The sequence below is a fragment of the Sceloporus occidentalis genome, unplaced genomic scaffold (genome assembly GCF_023333645.1).
Source record: "Sceloporus occidentalis isolate IW3139 unplaced genomic scaffold, rSceOcc1.0.p SCAF_20, whole genome shotgun sequence".
Taxonomy (NCBI): Eukaryota; Metazoa; Chordata; class Lepidosauria; order Squamata; family Phrynosomatidae; genus Sceloporus; species Sceloporus occidentalis.
In genome coordinates, this window is record NW_028317000.1 from 15,952,416 (window position 1) to 15,979,813 (window position 27,398).

A 27,398-nucleotide genomic window follows, 5' to 3' on the forward strand; every position below is an offset into this window, starting at 1 on the left:
AAGAGCTCTTCACCTACAGACCATGAAGGAAGGAAGGAAGGAAGGAAGAAGAGAGAGAGCTCCAGGGAGAGAGAGCCCAACGCCGAAGGAGCTCTCCAGGTGCTGAAACGCTCCGCCGAGGAGCCTCGGTGCCTCTTCCCTGAAGGCCCTGCCCAGGCCCCTCACGCTTCGGACTGAAATCCAGAGAGGGCATCCCCAGGGCCCCTCCTCTGGCCCTTCCCCATTGGGACTCCCTCCAGGACTCTGGAAGGCCCTGGTGGGGAAGGGGCTTCCAAGGCTGCCTGGGGATGATGGGGAATGCAGTCCAAAGGGAGGGAGAAAACCCTGTTTCCGGTGCCCCCTCCACTGGCCGCCCCAGGAGCCACACAGGGGCCACAGGCCCCCTCCCCATCCCTCCGTCCCTTTTTCCTCGGGGCTAGCGCGCCCCCTGCAGGCTCCCTGGGGAACTCTCCTGCCAGGAAGGGAGGCACAGCAGTGGCCTTCAAGAGCAAGAGCGTTTCCATGCCGCTTCTTCTCGGGGCACTTAAGCACTCCCTGAGCGGCTTGCAAAGTGTGCCAGCTCATTGCCCCCAACAAGCTGGGGACTCGTTTGAGCGACTGCCTACAAAAGGATGCCAGGCTGAGCTGACCCTGAGCCCTGGCTGGGACCGAACTCACAGCCTTGTGAGGGCCCTGGAGCAAGCCAAGCCTGAACTCTCATGAGGAGCAAACGGAGGCCGTTTGGCAAAGTGGAAGGAAGCAGGGAATGAGGGAGACTGAGTTACTGCAAGCAGATGGACTCCGTCCAGGAAGCCACCGTTTCCCACAATCTACAAGACCTGAGAGGGCTGTGGATGACCTTTGCATGCACCTGGCCCTCTTCAGGAACCCCAAATTGCCCGCTTGGCACAGCCATTGGCTTTGGGACAAGAGGAGGGATCTCAGGAGGAGGCAGGAGAGGGGCCAGGGGTCATCCGATGGACGGCATGCGCTCCCTTGCGCCTTTCCTCCATCTTGCAGCATCTGCTGACCTCCAGTGGAAAGAAGGAGGAGATGCACAGAATCAGGAGAGAGAGGGATGCGCCTCTCTGCATCTCTGTTTTCGGAGGGAGCTCCCAGGAGGAAGGCACCTGACCCACCAAAACCAGGCCACATGGGGGGGGTCCAGTTTCAGTGGGGCAGGGAACCCACTCTGGGTTTGAGACTGAACTTTAAAGGCTCTTACAGTCGAGATGTTCTTCCTACAGTTTAGGCGGAAACCCTTTTGTTCTGTTTTTGCCCCTAGATCCCCAGTCCTCCCCAAAAGGCATCTCATCCAAGGACTATCCAAGCCAGGCCTTGCTTTGCTTCTGAAATCTGAGGAAGGTTCTAGTGTCTCCAGAGGGGAACAGCGATGAAGCCAGGTATCAACTCTTGAGGTTGTTGTTGTTGTTGTTGTGAGGTTAACCTGGGGAGGAGAGGCCAGCTGCAATGTTACAATCCACAAAGGATTTATGTTGGATTAGATCCTAGTGTGACCCCTTTTCTAGGGGTAGGAAAGATGGAGTCTGGAGGCAAAAAAGGCAATTCAAGGGGGCCGAAGCGACACGAGAGCATTTGCTTCCGTCTTCCGGTGGCCGCAACAACGGACAGAGTGTGAGGCTGTGTGGCCACACATTCAGCCATCATGGCCTTTTATGAAGTGTCTCTTTTCCTCTCCACTCTTTTCAGACCCCCCCACACACAACACACACACACAGAGAGAGAGAGAGAGAGAGAGAGAGAGAGAGACCAGGTCCATTTGAGATGAAAGGCTGAACCCTGCCTCAGCGCATGGACCGCAGGACAAGTGACACTTTGTGGAGAAAGAACAAAGAGTCCCAGGCCCCATGGAGCATCACATGCTGGAGAAGACAACCAGCCCAACACACACACACCCAGAGTCTCAGGAAGAGGGCACAACAACAAGGGCCCAGTTCTCCTGGGCTTTCTGAGCCTCTTCCCGCACTGCAGGCGGTTGCACTGGAGGCGGTAGGGGAAGGCTGGGCAGGGGATCCTGACAGTGGGATGCTGAAGTCGCTAGGTGCAGCCTTCTCCAAGGGGATCTTCCATTGGGTTTTACTTTGCTCCGTCTATGTTGCTGTGTGTTGTGTGAAAGCGTTAAACCATCCCCGACTGTTTTCACTTACAAGGCTTCCTTGCAACCTTTCTCAGAAACAAAGAGTATAATGCCCATGATGCAGTGTGACTATGAGCAAAGCACTCAGGCTGGGGTTCTGGAAGAAAACAATTCACATCTGCTCTGCTTGGGCCATTAAACCCATGGAGAGGCCTTGGGCAAGTCCCATTCCTCTCCCTCAGAAGAAGGCAGTGGCAATCCTCCTCTGAAGAAACCTGGCCAAGCAAACCTAGAGTTACCACAACAGCAAGGACAATATGAAGCATGAGGTAAGTTCCGCCCATCCGCTACACAAATGACCCACAAGAAAACCACAGCTGAGCTTCCTCAGGAAGAGGGACCCAAGTGGGACGGGGCAGGAGGGCCAAAGGCTTAGGTCCCTTGTTGCCATCTGCTGGCTCTTGAATGCCTGGCCTTCAGAGGGAAAAAGACTGACTAATAATCAGAGCATTTGAGCATCATAAGCTCTGGAGGCTGAGCACATCCTTTTCTGGGTGCGCAATCTGGGCGCCCACCAGCATGACTAAGAGGCTGCTTCTCTCCTGCAGCCTCTGGTTTCCTGGGCGCCGAACTGGGCATCCTCTTTTGGGGTGATTGGGTGGGAAGACGCCCTTCCCTGGTGCCTCTTCTGGAGGGAAGGGGTCTCCAGGGGCCTCCAAAGAAGCCCAGCCAGGTAAGGGCTTATGTACTGGGATACTGGGCTGGAGGCGTGGGCCCAGGGATGGCGGCAGCCAGCAGCCGACCTCAGCATTGTGTTGACATTTGGTCTGAATTCTCTTGAAATAAAGGCAAGCTTGTTTGCTGAGGGTAATTTTGTTTGCCAAGGAGAACAATGAGGAATCTGTTTCCTCCTCCTCTTCTCCCTCCTTCTCTTTAATGTATTCTTGGGCTGGAGAACAAAATAGGAAGAGAAAAGTGCAAAGTGTTTATGAGGACCTTTCGTAGAGAGAAGAGAGAGGGAGAGGTTGCTTTCCAGGGAAGGACCAGGGAGAACCCTCAGCCCAGGAGGAACGGTGGCCGCCTTTTGCCACCTGGACCTCCGGTTCTGACCGCCCTCCGGATCACTGTCGGTGGCCTTCCTGGCACCAATGTGGCCCAATGGGCCCTGCTTCCCCTCCTGGGGCTCTGTCTTGGCAGCCTTGGCAGCCATAACCTTTAGCTCCTCTCTTTGACCTTCACAGTCAGAGGAATTTGGGCGCGGAGGTGCTTCTGGCCTTGGTTTGGGGCTTCCATGGGAGAGGAGGAGATGGGTTTGGAAACCCCCAGTGGCACCTATTGACAGCTGATACAAGGCTTAGCAGGTACGTCTGGGCTCTTCGTGGTCTCCCAAATGTAGGCTTGCGGCAAGTCAAAGATGGCAAATAACAACAACTGCAGAAGCACCCCAACCCTAACCCTAACCCTTACCTGAAATATCCCAAAAGAAGTGCAGGGGCTCAGGGGGGAATTAAGGGCAGCAGCGTTCAGGGACATAATCCCTTTTCTGCCCAAGGGACAGGCCACTATTCTTGTTATTTGCAGTGAAGTCAGCTTTGGCCTCTTTCTGAATGAGAGACCCCAGCACTTCCCATCATCCACAGCCCACTCAGGTCTTGCAAAGCTAGGGCCACAGCCATGGCCTCTTGCCATGCGGTCTCCCTCTTTTCTGACTCCCTTCCCATCTTGCCAAGTAATACCATTTTCTGGGCCTGCAGCACTAAAGCTGCCAAATCCTAAATTTGTCCAAATCAGCTCAGGTAAGCTGGGGATAGAAAGCTAGTGGGGCGTAGTGGTTTGAGTGGGAGACCTGGGTTCAAATCCCCACTCAGACATGGAAACCCACTGGGCAGCCTTGGCAGAGTTGCATGCTCTCAGCCTCAGAGGGAGGCAAAGGCACCCACCCAACAAATCTTTCCAAGAAAGTCATGTAAGTCAGAAGGTACACAACAACAACAACAGTGTTGAAGATTCAGGAGTCGCCTTCTGACTGCCACACATCCCTTTCTCCCAAAGCACCCCTTTCCCTGCTGGGGCTGTTCTGCAATTCCTGGGATGGGGAGGGAGGGTTGGGGGGCTTCTCTTCTCCCCAAACTCAAAGGGTGTCCTTCTTTTTCCAGGCCGGACCTCCCGCTAAGCATGCCCCCTCCGCGCCTCCTCCTCCTCTTCCTCTTCCTCCTGGCTTCCTTCTCTCTTCCCAGGAGCTTCTCCATCTACCAGAGGCCAACGGAGCCCCCCGGTATGTATGGCACCAGTCTCTTTCGGTCTGAGATGTCTGGTCATGGTTGCTTCCATTTCCACATCCAGTCCTAAAATACCAGTTCTGGGCCCTTGCTGGTTGCGCTAGATCTGAGCAGCCCTGGACCTGTGGGCTACCCTTTTCTCCCTCCTTTGGTGGGGCTGGCTTTGGTTCCCTCCTTCCCCCATCAGCTGCAGTCATAGAGCTAAAGTGATAGAAGGCAACATGCGCGTTTTGTCCTGTTGCTCTAAAACAGGAAGCAATCCTCTCCCATGGTCTTCCTTTGCACATCCTTAGCTCTGTAGCAGAAGCCAGGTAGATAACCCCACAGGTGAGGCCTCTGTTCTTTTTACCAACTGGAATTTGTGAATTGTGAAGCTGTGTAATGGGACACCAGCAAATGTCTCCTGATGCACACCAGGATCCTCCAGTGCACACCATTACTCCCCACCCGATGTCCTGATGTGGCAGAAAGGCCCGCAGTGGGGTTTGCAAGGAGTGCAACTGTGTCCTTCCCAGCTCACAAGGGTTTTCTTCTCTCCTCACACCCCACAGCCGCCCCGGTGCCCCTCCAGTACCTGCTGGAGCCCACCAGCCAAACGGTGCAGACTCAGCGGGGGGCAACGGTCATCCTGCCCTGCATGCTGAAGACCCTCCCCCAGAACTACAAGGTCCGGTGGAGCAAGGTGGAGCCGGCTGAGTACATGGAGGTGGTCATCCTGATCACCAACGGCGCCCACCACAAGACCTATGGCCCCCTGGGCAGCCGGGCTCACCTGAGGCGCAGCCACCGCTATGACGCCTCCCTCGCCATCTCCGACGTGGGGCTGGACGATGAGGGGCGCTACCGGTGCCAGCTGGTCAATGGCCTGGAGGATGAGACCATCTCTCTGGTCCTCCAGTTGGAGGGTAAGGGCTCAGGGCCAGGGCCCATTGGTGTGTGGTCAAGAAGGGTTTGCTTTCTCTCAAAGACAAGAAGGGCTTGAGAATGTCTGGTGTGCAGCATCTGCCATCCATTGAAGGCCACAGAGGTGGACTGGCACAGGTGGGCACTTTAGATGCACACATCATTTCACATTTCAAATCCCCAGTGGTCAAAATTTGTCAGGGACACTTCTGATTAATCTTCTGCCAGGCCACTGTAAAAATAAAGCAGTTCAGCACCACTTTAAGTACAGTAGCTCTGTCCTATGGAGTTCTGGGAGTTTTTACCAGGTCTTTAGCCTTCCCTGCCAAAGGGTGCTGGTGCCTCAAAACAAAACATTCCCAGGATTCTGTAGGATGGAGCTATGAGAGTTAACTGGTGTCAAAGCGCATTGTCTCTACAGTACAGATGCAGCCTCCGTCTCCCAAAGCGCCTTCCCTGTTCACCATCTCCCCTTTTCCTTCTCCATTGTCCGCAGGAGTCGTCTTCCCCTACCAAACCAGCCAAGGACGCTACAAATTCAACTATTTTGATGCCAAAAAGGCTTGCCAAGACCAGGATGCCCGGCTGGCCACATATGGACAGCTTTACAAAGGTAACTCACACTGTAGGAACAAAAGGAGCAGAAGGAAACCTGTGCATCCCTGATCAGATGCAGCCCAGGATGGCGCAAATTATTAGGCGAATTCTCCTCCCAATCCCAGTTTCTTGTGATGACTTGCCTTAAATTTGTATCCTTGTGTTGTGACTTGTGTGCAAAACAATCCAATGTTGCCACTGTTCAGTTAAGACCTCTTGTCTTCTGCTCTAAGAACCACATGCATTTTGCTGGTGTCAGAGAGAAGGAATACTTCAGGAGGATGTCTTTACTCACTTTGACTCAAACTTGCAAACATGACTCCAGCCGAACCTTTCCTTTATTTCTGGAGCTCCTGGTCTTGATGTTTCCTTCCTCTCACTGCCACCCTCTCTATTCTGTCCCTTAAATCATCTCATTGTTTCATTGCTCCTCTATGGGGCAGAGGAGAAACCCCCCAGATCCCATCTATCAGTAATAGCCGTGGGGGGAGAGGGATTATGGGGGGACATGCCAATCCATTTGGGTTGCTGTGTGCCAGGCTGTTGCTCAGAGGCGTAGGAGAGGACTGCCATGCCTGACTCCATCAGTCTCATGCTCTTTCTACTACTTCTTCTTCCTCCTCTTCCTCGCAGCATGGACCGAAGGGCTGGACTGGTGCAAGGCAGGCTGGGTCATGGAAGGGACAGTGCACTACCCCATCATCAACTCCAGGGAGCCCTGCGGTGGCCACCTGCTCCTCCCCGGGATCAGGACCTACGCCAACAAGGACAAGCTGAAGGACCGCTTTGACGCCTTCTGCTTCGCATCCGCTGTGAAAGGTAGGCAAGAGGCACAAGCAATGCCTGGTGCTTGGCATTCTCTAACCAGGGCTGGGGATGTCCCTGGACTATAGTTCCCATCATTCATTCTGGATCACTGCCCATAAAGGATGGGCTGTGGCTGTTTGAGTCCAACCTCTGGAGGTCCCTGAATTTTGTATATAGCAAGACAGACCTTTGTTTATCATCATTTCCTTTTTTTGGAAAAGCTTAATTGTTCCCAGCTCTACTGGCTGGACTTGTGGAAGTCGTCTTCTGCAAATGGTTCTGCCATGGCAAACCTCCAAAGAGGTCTTTGGGATCTGAATGTTAGGCTAGGATACTGGAACACCAGAGTTTGAATCCCTTCTGAGCAGGCCTGGAAAGGCACTGGGTGCCCTGGGCAAGCCAGACTCTCTCACCCTCAGAGGAAGGGAAAGACAAATCTCTGACTACAGCAGAGCCAGCAAAGTGTGGTCATGAGAGTGCTTGGCTAGGATGCAGGAGAGCAGGGTTCAAATCCCCGCTCAGCCGTGGAACCCCCCGGGTGACACTTTCTCAGCAGCCTCAGAGGAAGGCCATGGCCCTGACCCTAACCCTGGTCTCAGGATAGCTTCACCTTAGAGTCACCCTAAGTCAGAAACAACAGTAGTCACGCACCTCTCTGGCACCATGCGGAGGTCACATCTCTTGCTCTTTTTCCTCCCTAAGTCCATAGGGTTAGGGTTAGGGAAGTGTTTCCCCAAAGGTGGGCTTGAGGATATAATACTTGCAAGATTCCAGGGGGACTATTTTCTGAACGAGGCACCTGGTGATCCCAACCTCCATCCGTTTATCCAGTCCCCTCTCAGAGATGTCCAAGCTGGCGGCCATCACAGTGAGTTGTGAGTCCCTCAGCCAGCCCTGTGTGGTTGTGCTTTTCTCTCTTTCTCGCACCCAGGCCGGGTCTACTTCATTCGGGGCCACCTGAATTTCAAAGAGGCCGCCCAGGCCTGCCACATGGATGGAGCCGCCATCGCCAAAGTGGGCCAGCTCTATGCGGCCTGGAAGTTCTCCCAGCTGGACCACTGCCATGGCGGCTGGATGGATGATGGGAGCGTGCGCTACCCCATCACCGCCCCCCGGGCCCATTGCGGAGGAGTCCCTGACCCCAGCGTCCGCAGTTTCGGCTTCCCCAGCAAGCTGCGGAAGAAGTACGGTGTCTATTGCTATTCGGGGAAGTAGGGGAGGCAGAGGGAACACCAGCCCCCAAAGAGAGGGGCAGAGGAGGAGGAAGAGAGGACCACCCCTGGCAGGGGCCAATGGCTGCCAGGGTCCCTTCCGGTCTACAGTTCGAGGAGAAGCAGCTGCAAAAGGGCCCTTTGGGCAGCAAAGAAACATGGGGCGCATTCACCATAGAGCTTACGGCTGGCAACAAAAGGACTGAGGCATCCACTTGCCTGACCACCAAAGCAACTGCCAGAGACTGGATGCTTCCGGTCTCCACAAAACACGCACACCTCTTTCTTTAGGAGCCAAATCTGTCTCTCCTGCCAAAGATGGAGCAGTTCCACTAATGTTGATTAATTAATTAAACGTTACACGAAAACCCTGGTTTCTAAGGCGTTTGTCATATTGTGCCTTGTGTGCCTCGCTTTGGGACCAGAGCTGGAGGTAAGGGGTCAGTCCCTCTGCCATCCAGCCATTGTTGTGGGTTGAATGGGTTTTGGGAAGAAGGGAGGGATGTGAAGGAGAAGGGAAGCATAGAAAGTGCGCTCTGTGCACAACGTAAACAGCTACATTTAACCATTCAACTGAGAAGGCTTTAACAGAAATCCTTAGTAATTAGAATTTCTTTTATATATATATATATATATATGTATAGATATATACACACACACATAAAGACATACAACAACAACAACAACAACAACAATAAAGAATAGGGATGGGGTGAGTGGAAAGAAGGCACCATGGTTGTTCCCAGTTGGTTTTCCATGTGGTTTATCCAAAACTGCCCCTTCCGCCATTGCAGTCAGTCTGGGGCGGCATCCAGCAGCAGGTGGGTCTCCTGTCATCAGTCCTGGGCTGGATCGGTCCCTTCTTTTGGAGGAGAGGAGAGAAAGAGGGGGAGCACCGGTCACATGAAGCCAAAGATGGCCGGCATGAGAGGAAGATGGCCAGCCACACACCCTGCAGCCCCCTTCCTTCTCTCACAAGCCAAATAGGGACATAGTTGCTGCAAGGAGCTTTTGCCTAACACCAGCCCTATTGCCCAAGATCTGCCCCACCAGCTGCCCCCTTTGCCCCACAGCCAGCCAGCCACCCCCTGACTGCCCTAATAGCCATGGGGTGATCCCCTTCCTCTGGTCAGGAACGCTAGTAGTGGACCATGGATCTGCTCCAGGCCTGTCTGAGGAGCTGAAATCTCTCTCCAGGCAGGTCCAGCCCTTCCAAAATGAGCTAAAATCTGGAATGTCTACATCCGATGGCCATTGAACTGCCGGCTCTGTCCTTTGGAATCCTGGGATTTATAGTTTGTGGGAGAGTACTTGCAGTTCTCTGCTAGAGATTCTAGCAAAGCATTCCAATAGATTGCCTCAGACTACAGGGACAGAGTTCCTTAGCAAAAGAGCCATGAGAATTAAAGTGGCATCCAAGTGTCGCGTAACAGGCCGTCCAGATTCACCCCTGAGGTGCCCATGTGCCGCCTTCCTCAGAGACTTGGCTGCTGTTAAAGGAGTGTTTCGAAGGAAGGGTGCATGGCTCCCTCGTGGCAGGAGGAACTGGTGGGCGAGACTCACGTGGGGCACAGGTGAACTGGGGGGCTTCCCACTGGCCATCCTCTTGGCAGCGGATGATGGGCGAGTGGCGCTGGACAAAGCCCTCCTGGCACCGGTACCGGATGATGGAGTGGATCTCATAGTGTTGCTTTGGTTTGCCAAAGATCTGGGCATCTTCCACCTCCGGCGGTGAGCCACACAAAACTGGAGAAGATGAACCGGGTGATAATGAGAGGGAAGATGCTCTCCCACCTTGACCAGCACCCCCCTCTTTGTGACAGGCAAGGGCCTGGGTCTCACTGGTCAGTCCCAGCTGGAAGTGACCCTTTGTCCCAGCAGTTCAGTGCTGAGTCTACATGGAGGCAGATCCCACTGATGAGTGGGTCTACTCTGGTTGGGGGACCAACTGGATGCTGACCTGGGCAGCCTTGGCAGCTTCTGTTCTCTCTCGGCTGAGGGTTGGGCAGCAGCTGGCCAAGTTCTCCTCTGGGCACCTTGACAGGGCAGAGCAGGAGCCATGCCAGCCGGGGAGCACCCCTTCCTCCCCTATAGGGCCACCCCACTTACCCAGCCCCATCTTGCAGGTGTAGGAAAGGTGGTAGTTGCAGGGCACGTCGCTCCACTTCCCATCGTCATGCCAGACGATCACCACACAGTTCTCCCCGGAGAGGAAGTAGCTGTCTGGCTGCCCCGGGTGCCAGTTCTCATAAAGCTGTCCAGGAAGAGAGAAAGTCAAGGGACACGCTGGCTCCGTGGCCTAAATGCCCCTTTGCCCCCCTGGACCACCCTCTCAGGAAGGAAAGGACAGAGCGGCTGAAGGAGTGGATCTGCCTCATTCCTTCTGGGCCTCCACAGATCCACCTTGGATCCCCAGAAGAAGGACTGCTTCAGCCCTTGGGGAACCTGCTTTTTTCTCAAAACCTGGCCTTCTCACAGTCCTCTGAGAATCCCTTTGGTCTCTTCCATCTGGCTTAAATGGAAAGCCCCAAATGCATGATAACAGATCTCTGTCCAGACTTTCAGGAGACAATTGATGGCTCCCTTCTTGACCTCCATATAATTGATGAAAAGATCGGAGAAACCCAGCACTGCCAGACACTCACATACTGACCATCAGCCAGAAGAAGTAAAGAAGGGATAAAGGTTCCTTGGCATCAGCAACTTACAAGCCTATCCTGAAAACGCAATGACTGCAGTGTTGTCGTAACTTATATCTCTTATATCTTTGTGGGAGGTGCGGAGGCTGGATAACTCTCCTGGCTTTCAGCATCCAAGGCACAGATGTAAATGTTTTTGTTTTGAAATGTTGAAGCCGTGGGGTGAGGAGAGCTTTGCAGGGGCATGGCTTACCAAAGGGCTCCCATCAGACCATTGGAAGTCTCCTTCAATTGTCCGGTCATTCAGGCCAATCCACTGATACTCCTTGTAGCGATCTGGAATCCAGAGACATTTATTGTCAAGAGGAAGAAGGGAAGGAAGGAAGGAAGGAAGGAAGGAAGGAAGGAAGGAAGGAAGGAAGGACTTTCAGTCCAGGAATGGGGGGATCTCCAAGGCTGCTGCCCCCTTATGACAGTCTCTCCCACATGGGAACCTCTCACAGCCACCCATAACGTAAGCCCCACCGTGACGAAGAACATGCGCAGATCCTCTAAAAACCTGTGGCGGTCATACTGTTGATGAAGCTCTGCTCCTCGGGGGTCATGATGTTGGCCAGGTGCCCCCCGTGGAGGCGGCACTGGGTCTCGGCCTCCTCCCAGCTCCTCCGAGTGGAGAAGTGCTTGTAGCAGAAGCCCTGGAAGGCATCCCAGCCGGACCGGCATTGCTCCAGCTCTGGATGGGGAAGGAGGGAAGGCGAGAGGAACCAAAGAGGAAGCCAGGTTAGGGAGCTGTTTCATACAAGTCTTGTTTTATAGAGACAGCATGAGCAATGTGTGTGTGTGTGTGGAGGGGATTCTGTGCATTTTGAAAACTGAACATGGGCAGCTAGAGCCACATCCTCTCAGCACAATGTAAATATCCCCCTGTGGAGGCACACAACACCAGTACTATGCCACCTGAATGCAAAACAACAACATTGCATGTCAACGACAGGGTGCCATTGTGCAATTCTCAACATCCAGTGCAGTGTGCAACCACATGTAACTACAGTGCATAACTGCAAATGTCACCCAGTCTACAGCTGTAATGCACAGTGTTGCTATGTGCACAACTCCACCTCTGCTGTTGCTGTCCAAATAATGCTGTGTCAGTCCAAATAATTCACCCCACATGCCTAGGGCAACTTTGCCATGGTGACTGATCGAATGCCAACTATGGGGTGTCCATTAGGCACCCAAATGACACAGTTTGCCAAACCAGGAGATTCCCAGTTTTGACAGGGACTCATTTTGACAGGAATTAATGGACTCAGCCTGCAATTAAGCAATTCTGGGACCCACCCTTGACGATGTTCAGGGGGCTTCCAGAATTTCCTGCAAGTGTTTCTGCTGAGATGATTCTCCCAAATGCTGCTGTCAGTGGGAATGCCATGAAAACCAGGTTTGGTGCTTGACTGTATAAACCTTAGTACGCTAATTGTGGCTGAGATCGTATGTGAGGACTGAATAAATCTCAGTGTGAGGAGTTAGGTCTTACTTGTGCCACGCAGCCCTTGTAACGTTGTGCCACTGAACCAAGACACCCACCAGGTGACCAAATGCACATCCATGCACAGCTCCACTTCTGTGCCCTTGACATCAGCCAAAAAACATCCCACTGAGTCCAGAGGAGAATTTACACATGTGTAGGGATGGGCAGGATTCTGGCCCACATGAGTTTTAATTCATCCACCCATTCATAAACCTACAGACATTTGCCCATGAGGGAGCCCACCCATTCTGAGGAAGAACACTTCCCGTTGGGCTGGTTGTCAGAATGGCACTTTCCACTGGCTCTGATGGCTAGGGGCTGGTGGGAGTTGTAGTCCAATTACACCTGGAGAGCTGAGGTTTGGCCCACCGCCCCATTTCAGGCGAGGCATATCTGGGCCACACAGGAGGAGAAGCCGTTTTTGAAATGGGGACAGGACAGTTCCTTGTAGTACTTCACAGGGCTTCCTGCAATAATCAGGAGCATCTCTTATTTGGTCAACCAAAATGCTCCTTGCGTGTGGCTGAGTCAGCCAAGCCTCCCCCCTCTCATGTGCGGCATACCCATCATCCACACCAGGAGGTTTTCCACAGCACTTCCACCTTTTGGACAGGTTTCACACACTCACCGATCTCACAGGCCTCCCCTGCGTAACCTGGCAGACAAAGACAGGCGCTGCGCTCCTCTTCCTCCAGGCAAGTGCCTCCATTGCGGCAGGGGTCCGGCATGCAGCCACCTGGAAACAGACACCGCTGGAATGAGAGCGAGGAGGGTCCCTGGGGTCAGTGGCGCTTGGGAAAGGCCCCGATCCTTCAGGAGGGGCACCCCTTTGACCCTTCAACACACCTTCAGTTCAGTCCAAGAAAGAGCTGGACAAGCTGGAAGGTGTTTGGAGGAAGGAGACCAAGATGGCCAAAGGTCTAGAAACCTCCAAGCCCTGTGAAGAACGGCTCAGGGACCTGCGGATGCTTAGCCTGGAGAAGGGAAGACTGGGAGCTGAGATGACAGAGCCATCTTCCAAAAATATCTGAGGGGATGTTGGGGAGAAGATGCTGCTCCTGAAACTAGGAAAGGTTCCCAGACTCTAAGCCCAACACTCAAACCACTACAACACACTGCCTCTGGAAGAACAATTCAATTGCCATTGTTATGTGCTTCCTAGTTGGCTGACTTATGGCAACCTGCTTCTGGGGATTCCTTCAGCGGAGGTTTGCTGCCATGGCCTTCCTCTGAAGCTGAGAGAGTGTGACTCACACAAGTCACCAAGTGGCTTTCAATGGCTGAGCAGAGAGTTGAACCCTGGTCTCCGGAGTCTGTGCCCAACATTCACACAGCTGCACCAAAGTGTTTCTTTCTGTGTGCTAGCAATGTACATTCTTGGGGCTGCCAGTGCATTTTTATTATGTTTCCATAGGGAGCCAATCCCAATCCATCAACAAGTCCAGGAACCCCTCAAACAGACACTTACAACTTGTGCGTTATCCTCTTTTCCTTGAGAAGGCACATTTATGAACTGATCTTGGCCAAACTTGATATTCCAAGTGCCTCCGTCAAGTCTCACACACTGGGCAATTTCATGCCAAGTTCACGCCTGATCAGAAAACTTTAGGAGGGAGGCGGGATAAACTTCCTTGTGTGTTGTGTGTGTGTTGTGTGTACCTATCTGTCTGCCACCCCCTCCAGTCCTGGCTCTGCCCCGCTGACCAGCCCACCAAGGCCTTGGCCCCTTGCCCTCTTGCAAAACTGTTGTCTTCAATTTCCCTGGGTTATGAGGCAGTCTCCCTCCAAAAACCCACCTTCTCTCTGGTGCCTTTCCCCCATCCCCAAACCTGTCTCCTTCCATCCGCTCTTCCATGCCCCAGACCTTTGGGGGCTGACAGTGGGGCTGGAGGAGGTCTTTTTGGAGGGAGAGGATCCACATGGCTGGGGATGGCATGCCAGGGACGGTGCCCAGGCCTCGGTAGGGATGCCCAAGGGAGAGGAATGCCAGCAGCTGCTCCTTCCCAAGGAGGCGTTTGCTCCCAGGTTTTCTCCCTGCCCAGAAGAAGCCACTTCCTTCCAAGTGTGGATGATGCAAGCGGTCACAGGAAGAGGCCACATTACAGCGGCAGGAACAAGAAAGGCGTCCCACCAGCCCTTCGGAGTGGAACACCGTTTCCATCCAGAACCACAAAGGCTCCCGCTGTGACAGGTTTTTCTGACTCTTTAAAGGTGCCAGAGGCTCCACTGCCGCTTGTGTTCTCAGACGTGGATGCGTTCTTTTCTGGGAAATAGCTTCCTCTGTCTCTCTCCTTTTTAGTACTTTTCCCTCTTATTAAGGCTCCTCTGGCATGTTGGAAGGGAGCCAGAATGGTTTATGCGTTGGACCAGGAGTCCGGCCAACCGGGGTTCAAAAGAAATCCCTGGCCAACCGTGGAAACCCTCTGGCTGCCCTTGGGCACCGTCCCTCTCTCTCAGCCTCCAAGGAAGACGAAAGGCTATCCTCCTCTCAATGGATCTGTCCAAGAAAACCTTGGGACAGGGCTGCCACATTGCAGACAGAATGGTGTGATGATTTGAGTGTTGGACTAGAACTCCTTTGAGAGACTGGGGTTTGAATCCCTGCTCCACCACTGTTTCCCACCCATGTGATGTTTCTGGCGCATGGTCCACAACGGCCAGCTTTCCAAAAGCCATTGAGGTCTCTTAATATTCACTTGTCCAAAACTCATGACCGCTGACTCTAAAGCAGGGAAGAAGGCACCCCACAATTCTCCAAGTCGACTGATACCCCCTGCATCCCCCACCAATAGCTGGGAATAGATCCAATCCTCGCTGGAGGGCTGCATGATGTTTTAAATCAAGGGAAGAGAGAGGTGGGCTTTCTCTGTGCTCCTCATTCAGTAGGATCAGGCAAGAGGACCCTGGCAGTGGTTTCTTGGGAGCTGTGGGGCAAGGGGGGTGACCCTCTCCCCGTGTCCATCTGTGGATGGTTCCCTCGCATGTGAGTGATGCCCCAGGGAAACTCCACCATAAGGGTTGAGCCACATGCCCCGGAGCACCTACATAGAGGTCACAGGCACAAATGTGGGCCAGGACTCCTCTACCTTCAATGCATTCATTTCAGCAGGTGTTCTTTGTGGAAAGCAACTGCTCCAAGGTATAAGAGCCCTGTGCTGTAATTTCAGCCCCTTGCCCCTGTTTGTTTCCAAAGGCCCATGTCCCAGTCAGGGCCTCCCTTCTTCCTTATCCTCCCCACGAGAAAACTCAGCTCCTGGGCTAAGAACAGTCTGACCTGCATCCTTGATGGGAACACGCCAGAGTCCTCTGAGCTGGTTTGGGAGACGAGGACATTGCTTTGAAGAACATGTCCTCTGCTGGTGATGGGGAGGGCTGTGGGATGCAAGGCCTTTCCATCCATCCATCTTTCTGTCTCCTGAGATGTGCCAGATTTGCCAACAAGGAACTCATTGGCTTTGCTTTGGGGCAGGTGGGGAGAGCTGTGGGGTGTCAGGAAGCGGGATTCCCTGGGCAGCTCTCCTGTATTTGGATTCCGCCGCAGCTTCGGATAGAAAGTGACAGCGTTTGGAAGAACTGCCAGTGCTGGCATTTTGAGGTCTTCCTCTCCCGTGAGATGCACTTGGTGACCCAGGGCAGAATCGGGCCTCCCCCGGCCGCCCCCAGCCCCCTGTGCCCCACAAAAGGGTCATTCAGGTAGGGGTCCCATATTAAGCTCAGAAGTTGAAAAACCCTCTGGATCTCCCCTGAGAAGAAATACCAGTTGAGTTTGGGTGATCCCCCCATTGCCTCTCCCCACACACACACACGCACACACACATGCACATGCGCACGCACACACACACTTTGCTGTGCAAACTGAAGAGGAAGAAGGAACCTTTCAAGGGCAGCAGAGGGCATCCTGACCCCAAGCCAGAGCCAGAAGTGCCATGTTTGCATCCCACCCGGAGTGTTAGTCGGTTAGTGTGAGGACAAGGAAAGGCACACAGGAGGAGGAAGGAAAGGCAGGCGAGGCGAACACAGAGAGAGAAAGAGAGAGCGAGAGAGAGACAAGGGGTAGTAGAGGCATCCAGCCAGCTGCGTTTTCTTTAGAAAGCTGCTTTTTTGTTTGTTTAGTGAACTTCTCCTCCCTTTTTCTGCTCGCACCATGAGTCTCGGTGTGGCCAGCAAAGCCAGTCTCCTTCCCTGCTTGTTTTTCATGGAAACAGTCATTAAAACACTTCACAGAAGTAGGAGAGATTTAGAGAGAGCATGCACTCCATTGGAACAAGTGTCCCAGGGTCTCTTGGACAAAATGGTGTGCTTCTCTGGTTCCCAGTCCTTCCCCAGTCCAGGAGGAAGAGAGAGAAAGAGGGAGGACATGGAGGGAGGGGTTGGGGAAAGGTGGCTTCGGAAGGGGGCCCTGGCGGCAGCCGTTAGTCCGGGTTTAGTGGGTGAGATCAGCCAAAAAGGCGGCCAAAGCCATCAAGGCTGCGCAGCCCAAAGGGTTACCTGAGATGTTTCCCCCAGCTCCCAGGCTGGCCCTCTCGGTGGGCAGGGCGGGCAGAGGGTGCGCGGTGGTCAAGGAGGGCGCTGTGAATGCCCTGCTCATAAAGGGCAAGCCAGGCAGGTCTCCTCCGTCATTATTGCCATCCTGCCCTTCTTGGCTGGTGACTGGAATGGGGGTGGAGGAGGCACTTTCCCTGCCCTTGGCCAGTGGGCCACCTTGGCTGCTTCTCTCCGGCGTCTCAGTGGTCTCCTCCCCATCTTCCTCCTCCTCCTCCTCCTCCTCCTCCTCCTCCTCAGGAGGGCTGGCACCAACTGGGCGACCCAAATCAACCATGGCATCCCCAGAACCAGACGCAGAAGATCTGGTGGCATTGCCTGGCAAGAGCCACACGGTACCAATGTGGTCCTGGCTCTCCTCCTTCAGGGTGCCAGCCGCTGTGCTCAGGGCTTTGGGCAGTGGGGCAGCCCATGCCACTGTCATGGTCCCTGGCATGGCCGGCCCCAAAGGCACAGCACCAGAAGACTCCCCTTCTCTTGACTCACTGGCCTGGGGGGTCCCTGGAGGGCTTGGCAGCCCCACAGCTAGGGTGCCCTCTGGGGCTGTGGCCACGTCGGGTGGCAAGGTCATCATCCATACTGTGGTGGGGGCAGTGGTGCTTGAGGCCTCCTCGCGCCACCCGCCATCCTCTTCCTCTTCATCTCCTCCATCCCCCTCAAGGTGACCATGGCGGACGGAGGCATTCCTAGCCATCTGCTCCAGAGGAAGGATGACCTTTTGCTCAGCAGCCATGTCTGGAGGGGTTTCTTTGGAGTCATCCACATGGTCACGATCTGCCTCCCCTCCATGCTCCTCCTGAGAAAGTGGCAGGGCAGGATCCGCTGGGCCATGGACACCCCGGGGCCCATTCTCCTCCTCCTCCTCCTCCTCCTCCTCCTCCTGGCCTTCAGAGCTGCTGCTGCTGGCGGTGGTGCTGGGGGCCACTGGGGAGATTTCAGTCCCCTCTTGACCAGTCTGGAGTGTGAGGTCTGCCGCTGTGGTCTCCTCGGGAGTGACCTCTGGCGCTGCAGATGGATCATAGTCCTCCGCCTCTTCCTCTCTGCCTCCCTCTTGTATTTGGATGGGATGCATCATCCACTCCTCCTCCTCCTCTGTGATGAAGGCTCCATTCTCCTCTTCCTCTGCAAAAGCCAAAGGGAATAATAAATGGGAGGGTGAGCCATGCACACATTTTGCACAGAAGTCCCATGCTGCAATGATTATTGTCAGTCTGGGCTCCTCCTAGTCATGGCCTCCCAAAGAAGCATCTTTCTATATAAGATGTAGGTTTTTGAATTCATCATGACCTGAATTCTATGTTTAGTTCTGACAAAGGGAGTCCCATTGAATCTATGGGATTTACCAACACGGGACTCCGTGGGTCTACTCTGTTGAGCCCTAACTGCAAGATTCCAGGCAGACAAAGGCAGGCTAGGAATGCTGCCCCAATGACCATCCCCCCCGGCCACCCCCAACAGACAGACCCCCCTTGCCCTTCCTCCCCACCTACCCATCTGCCTGTGTCCCTCTGTGCAGCCTCCTTGCCCTGTCTCCTCTCCCGGGGGGCTGAGATGGCACCTCCCGGGGCCTGCCTTGGGCTCTTCTTGGGGGGCCACAGCCTCCTCGGTTTCACTGCTCAGCTTTTCCTCAGGGAGGTCCTGGGAGAGGGGTACTGCGTAGATGGCCCCCCGGGACTCCTTCGCTGCCACATCTGCCACGTCGGCCTCTGCCCGAGGCAGCCACAGCTCTTCCATCCTCTCGGTGACGGTCACCACCTCCCGACTGCCCTCGGCCTCGGAGGCTGGAGACTCGGGCAAAGGGTGGCTCTCTTCTGTGGGCAGAAAGAAAGGGGCGGTCATTATTGAATTCGGACCTCCTTTGGGGCAGAGGGGGGACCTTCAAGCACAGGGATGCCAGCCCTACACAAATGTGCATATATATATATATATATATATATATATATATATATATGCACATTTCAGAACTTCTTTTTAATAAATTCACTTATGCAGGAAACCATGGGTTTCCAAGGAGCTTCTGTAGAGAAAAGCAGCGTGTTTTTGCAGTGAGAAAAAGTAGGGAAGGTTTTAAAGTGCATTTTTCACAGAGAAAATTCTCTAAAGTGCAATAATGCTCAAAATTTCACCCAGAAGGGAAACAGTGCCACCATCTCAGCTTCTCTGGGCTGAGCTTGCCCCTTGTTTAGGCACAGATGGAGCAGGTGTTGGCCCCCAACGGAGGGGAAGCCGGGTCTTTACCTCGGAAGCAGAAGACGTCATATTTGCTCTGGGGATCAGGGAAGCCGGTCTGGTTGCGGAAGAGGAAGAGGGTCTTGACCCCGGGCACGTTGCCCCCGCACTTCTCCCGAGGGGTGACGATGGGGTAGCGGGCGCTGCCATCGGCCAGCCAGCCAGGGTTGCAGTGGTCCAGCCCTTCGTTCCACGCGGCGTAGAGCTGGCCTGTGGTGGCCATGGTGGCCCCAAGCGCCTCGCACTCGGCTCTGCCCTCGGCCCACGTAAACCTCTCTGGGGAACTGACCACAAAGAGCTCTCCTGCAACAAGCAGAGATGAAGTGTCAGGCGAAACACACAACATGGGCATTAGCTTAACGCTCCCCTTAGATGGATTCCTGAGGACTATGGAGGGCAAAGGGAACCAAGCTACAGAGGAGTGACCCACTTGCCATCCTCATGGCTATGACAATGGTACAACCAGTCAAGTTTATGCTCCAGCTCCATTCTGCCAGCCTAAAACTTCCAGGCTGAAGGGAAGCCACCTAGCAGAGCCCACCAAATACCAGCGAGCCCTTCCCATGCCACTGGGCAGCTGCTCATATTTGGCCAAGGTGACAAAAAGGACTCTAAAGACCATCTGCCAGGTCATGCCCTCTGCTCCATCTGGGCCGCGGCAGGAAGCGCCCCTTTCTCCCTCAGGCCACTCCACTCACCGTAGAGCTCCTCCACGTAGCAGTAGACGTCATACATGTCTTCGGGGTCCACCACGCCATAGTTCCGGACACCCGGGAAGCTCTCCATGTCCCCGTAGCAGGCTTCCCTCGGGGTCTGGATGGGGTACCTGTTGGGGCAGAGGGTACAAGGCATGGCTCTTTCTACCCACAGGAAGAGCCCAGGGGAGGTGAGACTGGAGGAGGTCCCATGTTGGGCTGGGTGGGTGGACTCTTCTCTGGCTGTTAGTCCAAACATTAAGCCTGGTCCCCTCCAGAAAAAAGAAGTTCAGATTCACCTTGGAAAGTTTCTTTTAAGCTCTAGAAGCCTATCTGGCTGCAGGTGTTTCCAGCAGAAGGAGACCAGGGACAGGGCCATCTTGGCCTCCCTGGGGAGGGAGGGAGTGAGGAGCAGCCACCAAGAAGGCCCCGGCATCTCCCTCATTCCCACCAAAGGAGCCTGTGGAGGCGGCGGGACTGGAACAAAACTTGCTTTGGAAATCTAATGTCCCTCCCTTCCAAAGTGTCCTATAGAGGCCCATGGCTCTCTTGGGCTACCTGACGGTTTGGTCGGCGATCCACCCCGCGTCGCATTGCTCATAGCCACTCAGGTAGGCTGCATATAGCTGCTCAGGGATGGCGATCTCGGCCTCAATCCGGGCGCAGGCCTCCTGAGCCTCTGCAAAGGTGTAGGCGTACCGAGAGGAGCCTTCTCGGTAGAGGAACACCACCCCTGCCAGGCAGGAAGGGAAGGAAGAACATTAAGACATGCTTTGGTTCTGAAGATCTCAGGGGGCCCTCTCCAGAGTCTGAGCTTCAGACTAAAAGCAAAAGTGGATCCGCACCCACAGCCCACCTTGGAGCTGCAAAGTAGGAGGGGCTGGGTTTCACCCCTTCCCCACAGACCTGGCTCCATCACACACTCTGAAGGGGCTTTGGTAGTTTCAATGTTTGGCAAAGGAATTCATGGAAGATCCCCATAAACTCCCTTCAGCCTCCCGTCTCGTGCTACATCCAGATGGACAAGACCCTCTGGCCAGGTGCAAGGGGGTTACCTTTGACCTTCACCTCCAGCAGGTCATGGCCGTCCTCAATGCCATGCTGGACATCGCAGCGGTAGACGCCGGAGTCGTTGGAGCGCAGCTCGTTCAGGACCAGGGTGGCGTCCGTGGGGGAGTCTGGGTAGAAGGGGAGGGCCACCCGGTCTCGGTAGCCCTCACTCACTTTGACCTTCAGGCCACGGGCCACCAGGATCTCTGCCTCCTGGCCCTCCGAGAGGAAGGTCCACTTCACCCGGGGCGCCCCCTGGACGGCATGACGGCCCCCGGTCCCAGAGGTGGGCAGCGGGCGCAGGTAGGTGACGTAGCAGGGGAGGGTCAGGCTGCCTGCCAGCACCGCTCGGACAGGAGGCTGCCTGGGGATGGAGACCTGCAGGGCTTTGAGGTCGTCTGGAGGGGAGAAGCAAAGAAGGAGTCACTGATAGGGCTTCTGGGTACACACCCGGGACTCTGGGTTCCTTTCCAGGCTCTCTGGGTGGATCTGTACTGGAGGCTTATGCCACTTCATTCCCCCATGGAACTGGTGTGGCTCCACCGCCTGTGAAATCCTGGCATTTGACATTTGGGTGAAGAATGGAGAGCTCTAGTAGAGCACCCCTGCACCACAATTCCCCAGGCTTCTCTAAGAGGAGAGGAACTGGGGATCAGATCAGGAAGGATGCCTTGGGAACTGTAGGAGAGAACAGGAGAACAGACACTAGAACTCTCTCTTGGGAACTAATGTGTTCCTTCTGAGGAAGAGCACAGAAATCTATGAAACAAATCAAGAGTCTAAGAGGCACAAGACCCCTTCTCTTCCTCCTCCTCCTCTTCACCCCACAGTTCGATGTGATCCTGAAACAGATGAAGACAGACTCTCTGAGAAATAAATAACTCTCTTGCAGGAACTTTCACAGAAGAAGGCTGCCATCTGCTGACAGGCGCGAAATGGTGGCGCTTGAGCTGGAAAGCCAAGCTCTGCCATGTGCAGCCCATGAGCATCATCTCCACATTTGCCCTCGTGTTGAGGCTTTATTTGACCCACAGGAAAGATGTGCACAAATGCACGCCTGCTTCTGGAGTCTCCAGATCTTTCCATTAGGCAAGATGCGGGGAAAGGTGTGGGTGCCGAGGGATTCAGGGTTATTCCTCCCCCTAAATATACACAATGACACAGATAGTGGATGCTTCTCCCCAAGCCTTCCAGCGCCCCTGTGGATAAAAGCAACCTTTTCCCTTTGCAAGACTGACATCCAGAGCTGCCCTTGTCCAGCCCGCCCCCTCCCCACTGCCGGACGGCAGCCATGGGGCCTGGCGCAGGGTGAGACCGGCAGTCTCTGTGCCCCCGCCCTCACCCCCATCATTACCTGTGCTTTCCCTGGAGAAGTGGAAGCCCCCCGTGGGGGCAAACTGGGCCAGACTGGAGATGAGCACCAACATAATGGTGGAGGCCATTATGGCATCTGTTGGGGGAGAGATATTTAAAAGGAGTTAGAGGGGCAACCGGTGGGGGCTCCTGGATCAAGCGGGGGGGGGGGGGACAGTACGGTTGCTCCGAGTCTTAGTCCAAACGTGAAAGGAGCAATCTAAGGTGCTGAACCTATTTCAGAGGAAGAAGAGCCCAGTTCTTCTTGGATGGAGCTTTGTTAAAGTTCAGGCTAAAGCCTGGAGCAGATTCGCCATCCCCCTGGCATGGGATGCTTTGGCATTTTAAAATGTCTTCATTTATTTAATACCATGCCTTTCTCTCAAACTCAAGGCAGCTCACAAGACAGGCTGAAACAAAAGCACAGATAAACAGTGTATTGTACCCGAGGCTACAATCCAAGAAGCAATCCCATCAAGAAACACTAATTTAATTCAGTTTAAAAGCACATAAAGCATAATAACGAAGAGACAGATACAGCCTCAACCATTAAAAGGTCCCTCTTCCATGCTCTGAGAGGGCCTGGCCACTCTCAAAATGTCAGAACCCTCGGACCTTGGTCCGTAAGCGGCCCAAAGGCTGGCCTTGGTCCATCCAGGTCCCTCTGGGGCTCAGCTGCTCTCCAGGGAAGATCAACAAGGAGGGCCTCTGCTGACCTTTCCCTGGGACCAGACGCCATTGTCTCTGCTTCATTTACTCTGAGAATTTATCTGTCTGCCTTCCCTCTCCCTTTGCCTTTGCCTTTTGCAAAACAGCCTTTCGTTTGGAGCTCCTGAAACCCAGGAGGGAAAGGAAGCCGGTGGGGAGGAGGGCACAGGGCTCAGAAGAGTTGCCCTTTGGATGGGTCCCAGCCAGCATGACTGCTGGGATTCTGGACACTTTCGTGGAAGACTTGTCCACAAAGGGAGAGGAAATGACCATCAGTGGATCACTCTCCAAGGAGTTCAGTCTTTTAGAGGGCAGAGAAATGCCCCAAAGTGGGGAAACCATGAAATGGAGGCCGTGAACCCCTTATTCCTCAGGATGGAGCCCCATGGAAGGGCACTGAAGGGAGAGAAAACTTTGGGGGATCTGGGAGGGCGATCTCTGCCTCCGGATGCCCTGCAGAAGAGGCCTGGCAGCTCTCTCAGCCGAGCTCAGCAAAAAGGAGACTCAGATGGAAACTCTGAGCAGAACAAATCCTCCTCAGGAAGACTGGCAGGCCAAGATTTCCCCTCTTTTGTGGCTGAAGGGAGCCTTTAATTACAGGCCTTGAGCAAAGCCTCCTTTGCTCAAAGGGGTCCATTCGCTCACCATTCCCACAGTGGCCTTTTCCTTTGCCCAGCTCAGCCGCACCACGAGGGGCGAGGGAGAGAGTGGGCACCAATCCCTGCCTGCCATTAGTCACAAGGCTGAGCCTCTGCCAGCCCCGCTGCCCTCCAGGCCCTCCTTCTCCATGGATGCCAGGGAGAGACACTGACCCAAGACCCCCTTTCCTTCCCTGGGCCTTTGGAGATTTATTCTCTGGGAGAATACAGGAGGAGGGCAGGGAAAGAGGGCTCCCTTTGTGCCAGGGCAAGGCATTCGGAGCACAGCTTGCCTGCCACGCCACAGCAGGGCCTTTTCTCTCTTAAAGCAGGAGGGGGAGAAGAAAGGAGAAGGCTTCCGCAGCTGCTTCTCAGGCCGCTCACGTTGCCCTGCCAGCCCCGCCGGTCCCTCTGGTCCAGAGCCAGGGCGCTTTCCTTGGCCTCCCAGGGCTTGAGCTATGCAAAGGGGGCCCTGGCAGCCTCCCTGGACGAGGACTAGGCCCTGCTATACAGAGCCCTGGAGGGAGATTTGTAGTGAGTTGAGTCACTAGATCTCGGTCTGTGAGAGAAGTCTGAAGTGACAAAGCCCAGGGTGCCACTGGAGCATCCTAACTGGATGCTGTGAAACTTGGCACCCAACAGAGAGAGAGAGAGAGAGAGAGAAGTGCCTCTGCCTCAAGTCTTGAGCCTGGATTTCTTGGCACACACCACACACACACACACACACACACACGCAAACTAGCCTATTTGGGGGGGGGGCTGCTTGTCCTCCTATTTCTATTTCTTTTCTTTTTAAAAACATTATTATGGTGGTACCTAGACTGTCAAAAAAAGTCGGGGATTCTTGAAAGCTTGCACACATCGGTGAGCTAGGATTTGGTCAGTCCCCGACTGTGGGTTTTGCATTCACTCAATGGCTTTTAAAATGCTGCAAAATGCTGCATCAGCATTCAGAGAAGGAAGGGGGCATGCCTCTCTTCATGCTACTTCCCTTTGCCTGTCGTTCACATGCACCTGTCCCATGCGCATAGACACATGCAGGAGCTGCATCCCGGGCTTCTGCAGCTGAGAAGTGAGTCAGCAGCATTGCGTCCACCTCTGGCAGCCGTCCAAGGAGCATTGCAAGCAGCATGTGTGCCTTTCTTCTGGGGGGAGCAGCATTGCGTCCCCTCCTCTTTTGGGGTGAGGGGGAAATAGGGCCATGGACACATTCAGTCACTTCTCCCAACATTTGGGGAGAAGAAAAGAGGGGCTAATTCTAACACCTTCCTCTACCTGCCTTTCATACCAAGGACAGATTTGCAAGCTCACCTCTCCAAATGTGAGACATTGCAGAGGACACCTCTGCCACCTGCCTCTTTGTTATGGCTTCATTTCCTCTGCAATAGCCCCCCGTCGATTTAGAAGTCCACAAGATGGTCAGAATAATGATGCACTAGAAGAGAACATGACTGTCCTACAAACAAGATCAGGGGTTTAAAGCCCGTTGCTGCAGGTGTGAAACGGTGGGCTGCAAAGTTGTGCATGCTATTACCAAGACCAAAAGAGGCAGACAGGATGAGGCCCACATTCAGGCGAAAGAAAGGCATCTGACTGTCCCAGCACAGGCTTTGCTCTCCCCTGGATGCTGCCAAGGAGTTTGGGGATTGGTCATCAGGAAGTAAGTAAAGCCTTCCTTTCAAGTCTGATGGCTCTGAAGACACTGCATTGCTGGAAGGGAAATGTGCCATCCTCCTCCAGTCCTGAGCTCAAGGCCTTGAGGGAGGCAGAGAAATACCCCTCTGCCACCCCTCAACTGTGCCACCGGTGCCCCCCTTGCCATCTACTATGGCACTGGCAATCCCATGGGGCAGCCGGGATGGGGTTCAAGGGCCAGTCTCATTTGGGGAGCCCCTTTAAGCGTTTGCAACTCAGTAAGAATGAACCAAGTGTTGTGCTGGGATTCCATTTCTTAATAATGAGTGGGAGAGAATGTTATTGGTTAATAATAAGGTCAGTCTTTGGAAATGCTAATGAACTGAGTGTTAATTGGGAGATTTTATTCGCTTGTAATGAAATTTAAACACAAAAATACAAAATGAAAGAAATGACCTGTTTTATCTGTTTTGTATGTCGTTCCTTTTCAAATATGTGGAGCTCCATCCAGTGCCACTAACTAAGGGGTACCTTGAGGGCAAGGTATGGGCCCTGAAAAGTGGGGCCTGGCATCAAAAAGGTTGCCCTTGTCTGATGTGAGGGAGGGCACGAGGGTCTGCTTCACTGCTGTGGGGGCAAAAGTGCCTTCGTGCCTCTTGGCTCCCAAAGCCCCCCCCCCAAAAAAAGCACAGAGGACTCCTGCCCCTCCCTCCCTCCCTCCCTCCCTCGTGGGCCATGGGTTCAGGGCTCAGCCTCTCTCTGCCGGGTGAAGGATGGGGCCTGGAGGCCTCCCTTCACTGGGCCCCGTCTTTGTCTGGACTGTGGAGCAAGGAGAGAAACCCTGCGACAACCCAGAAGCAGCCTTCCAGCTCCGTCCCAGGGCCAGAGGCAAGGCCAAGGAACTCACAACGCCCAAATCCGGAAAGAAAGCCAGCCACAGAAGGGTCCCAGAAGCCCCCCTGTTTTGATAAGCAAGATGGGGGCAGGCTTCCTGAGATGGCAGACTGGCGGGAGAGCCATGGTCCAGCCCAGCTGGGGAGACCCCCTTCTGCCCCCAGCCCCTGCCCAGCCCATGCCTGCCCTACCCTCCTTCCAGGCCAAAGACCCCCTCAAGAGCTCAGAGGGAAGCCCACAGCCTCCCCAACTCCTTGCCCTCAGCAGATGAGCAGCCCTTGGCAGAGGAGCCCCAGGGCAGCCTTCTGGGGTGGCAGCAGAGGCACAGTGGGGAGGAGGAAAGGTGGCCCCTCAAGGCCATCCCTCGCCCAGGGCCCCAGGGAGCCAACAACTTCCCTGCCCCAAGGGCCACCTCCAGTGACCCACCTGCTTAACATGCAGGAACTCTCTCTCTCTGTGTCTCCTTGGGCCCAGCCAGTTCCTGACCTCCCAGAAGGCCATGGAGGCCCCTGGAGCCTGGTCCCCCAGCCCCAGTGGCCCCTAGGCCCTTTGCCAGGCGCCCCCTGCCCTCCCTCCGCTTCCTCTGGGATTTGCTCTCCCAAATGGAGCAAAGGCCACCACTTTCCGGGGGATGATGGGTGATGCTGTCTGGCAGCAAAGAGCTCTTCTTCCCCCGGTTCCCCAGAGCTCTTCCAAGTCAGTTCAAAGTGAAAGGACTGGGAGCCCCGGGGCAGGACTGGCCCAGCTGCCCTCTTCCATGGGACCCTGGCGAGGGCTTTCTGGGCTGCCCCTATGGAGACCCCTCGCCCCATGGAGAGGGCTTGCTGCCGGCTTCCCAGGGCCAGACTCCCCCCCCAAAAAAAAACCCAGGGGCCCAACTGAAGGAGGGGACTGTGTTCGGTTCCCAGCAGGAGTTGGCTGCAGGCTCCTGGTGCCTTCCTGGGGGCAGAAGGAGGGCAAATGGCATCTGGGACCCGGCTGAAGCAGCCTTTGGCAGGGCTGGCCCGGGACTTACCTGGGAGCCAAGGCCTCTGCTGGACCTGGGTTCAAATCCTGCCTTGCCTGGAAAACTCAAAGGGACATGCAGGCTGAGCCCCAGCCCCTGGTCTCAGGGCGAGGATGCCCCTCTTTGCCCCGCGGCTGCTGACTCTGGCCCCGGAGGAAAGGGGCCGCGCCAGGCAGGACCCCCAGCCCTGGGACTCCCCTGGAAGAAAGGAAGCAGACGGACCCCAGGAGACCCAGAGACCCTTTGCCAGAGGAGGAGGAAGAGGAGCCTCACCTGCCCCGGAAGGAAGAGGAGGAGGATGGAGCTCCGGAGGGGAAGACCCTGCAGCCAGGAGGAGAGGAACTTTCCCTTCCTGGGCGCCGCTGGCGCAGTCTGTGGGCAATGCAGCACCGAGGAGAGAAGGAAGGAGCCCCGGCCAAAAGCAGCAGCAGGAGGAGGAGGAGGAGGAGGAAGGAGCCGGGAAGGTCCTCCCCTCCCTCCCTCCCTCCCTCCCTCCCCCCTCCCCCCAAAGACAGCCAGAAAGACATTGGGGGAGTGGGAGGAGGGTCCCTTGCCGGGAAAAGAAAGGACTGGCTCAATTCTCACTCAGGACCAGCCCGGGATC

At 54.8% G+C, this 27,398-nt stretch overlaps 2 protein-coding genes across 4 annotated transcripts; one reads left to right on the forward strand and one right to left on the reverse strand.

Annotated features, from left to right (window-relative positions):
* Positions 1–35: 35 nt before the first annotated feature.
* On the forward strand, positions 36–8,240 carry LOC149302244 (hyaluronan and proteoglycan link protein 2-like). Of its 3 annotated transcripts, none has more exons than XM_089482975.1 (9): positions 36–99; positions 1,265–1,382; positions 2,173–2,406; positions 3,319–3,438; positions 4,234–4,352; positions 4,908–5,261; positions 5,756–5,872; positions 6,490–6,675; positions 7,595–8,240. In XM_089482975.1, the coding sequence occupies exons 3-9, from the start codon at positions 2,402–2,404 to the stop codon at positions 7,876–7,878; spliced, it is 1,185 nt and encodes a 394-aa protein (XP_089339101.1). In that variant the 5' UTR covers positions 36–99; positions 1,265–1,382; positions 2,173–2,401; the 3' UTR covers positions 7,879–8,240. The 3 variants fall into 3 exon arrangements, with proteins under 3 accessions (XP_089339101.1, XP_089339102.1, XP_089339103.1); XM_089482976.1 differs by having other exon boundaries at positions 4,315–4,352; XM_089482977.1 differs by lacking the exons at positions 36–99; positions 1,265–1,382; positions 2,173–2,406 and adding an exon at positions 2,693–2,810.
* Positions 8,241–8,531: 291 nt separating this feature from the next.
* BCAN (brevican) lies at positions 8,532–27,176 on the reverse strand. Its single transcript, XM_089483011.1, has 14 exons — positions 27,068–27,176; positions 21,915–22,010; positions 20,566–20,958; positions 20,069–20,243; positions 19,514–19,641; positions 18,825–19,118; positions 18,077–18,397; positions 16,533–17,708; positions 12,673–12,780; positions 11,073–11,246; positions 10,767–10,849; positions 9,984–10,128; positions 9,438–9,620; positions 8,532–8,736 (listed from the first exon to the last, which is right to left on the reverse strand). Exons 2-14 carry the CDS (start codon positions 22,000–22,002, stop codon positions 8,711–8,713), a joined length of 3,294 nt encoding a protein of 1,097 aa, XP_089339137.1. The 5' UTR covers positions 22,003–22,010; positions 27,068–27,176; the 3' UTR covers positions 8,532–8,710.
* Positions 27,177–27,398: the final 222 nt, after the last annotated feature.

What these genes read in the sequence shown, in the direction of transcription:
- BCAN (XM_089483011.1), bottom strand. Translation starts at nt 22,002, where the DNA reads ATGGCCTCCACCATTATGTTGGTGCTCATCTCCAGTCTGGCCCAGTTT. An exon ending in CTACGTGGAGGAGCTCTACG is followed by an intron (nt 19,119 to 19,513) that starts GTGAGTGGAGTG and finishes TGCTTGTTGCAG; the next exon opens with GAGAGCTCTTTGTGGTCAGT. An exon ending in AGAGGGACACAGGCAGATGG is followed by an intron (nt 17,709 to 18,076) that starts GTAGGTGGGGAG and finishes TGGCTTTTGCAG; the next exon opens with AGGAAGAGGAGAATGGAGCC.
- LOC149302244 (XM_089482975.1), top strand. An exon ending in GCTGATACAAGGCTTAGCAG is followed by an intron (nt 3,439 to 4,233) that starts GTACGTCTGGGC and finishes TTCTTTTTCCAG; the next exon opens with GCCGGACCTCCCGCTAAGCA. An exon ending in GAGGCCAACGGAGCCCCCCG is followed by an intron (nt 4,353 to 4,907) that starts GTATGTATGGCA and finishes CACACCCCACAG; the next exon opens with CCGCCCCGGTGCCCCTCCAG.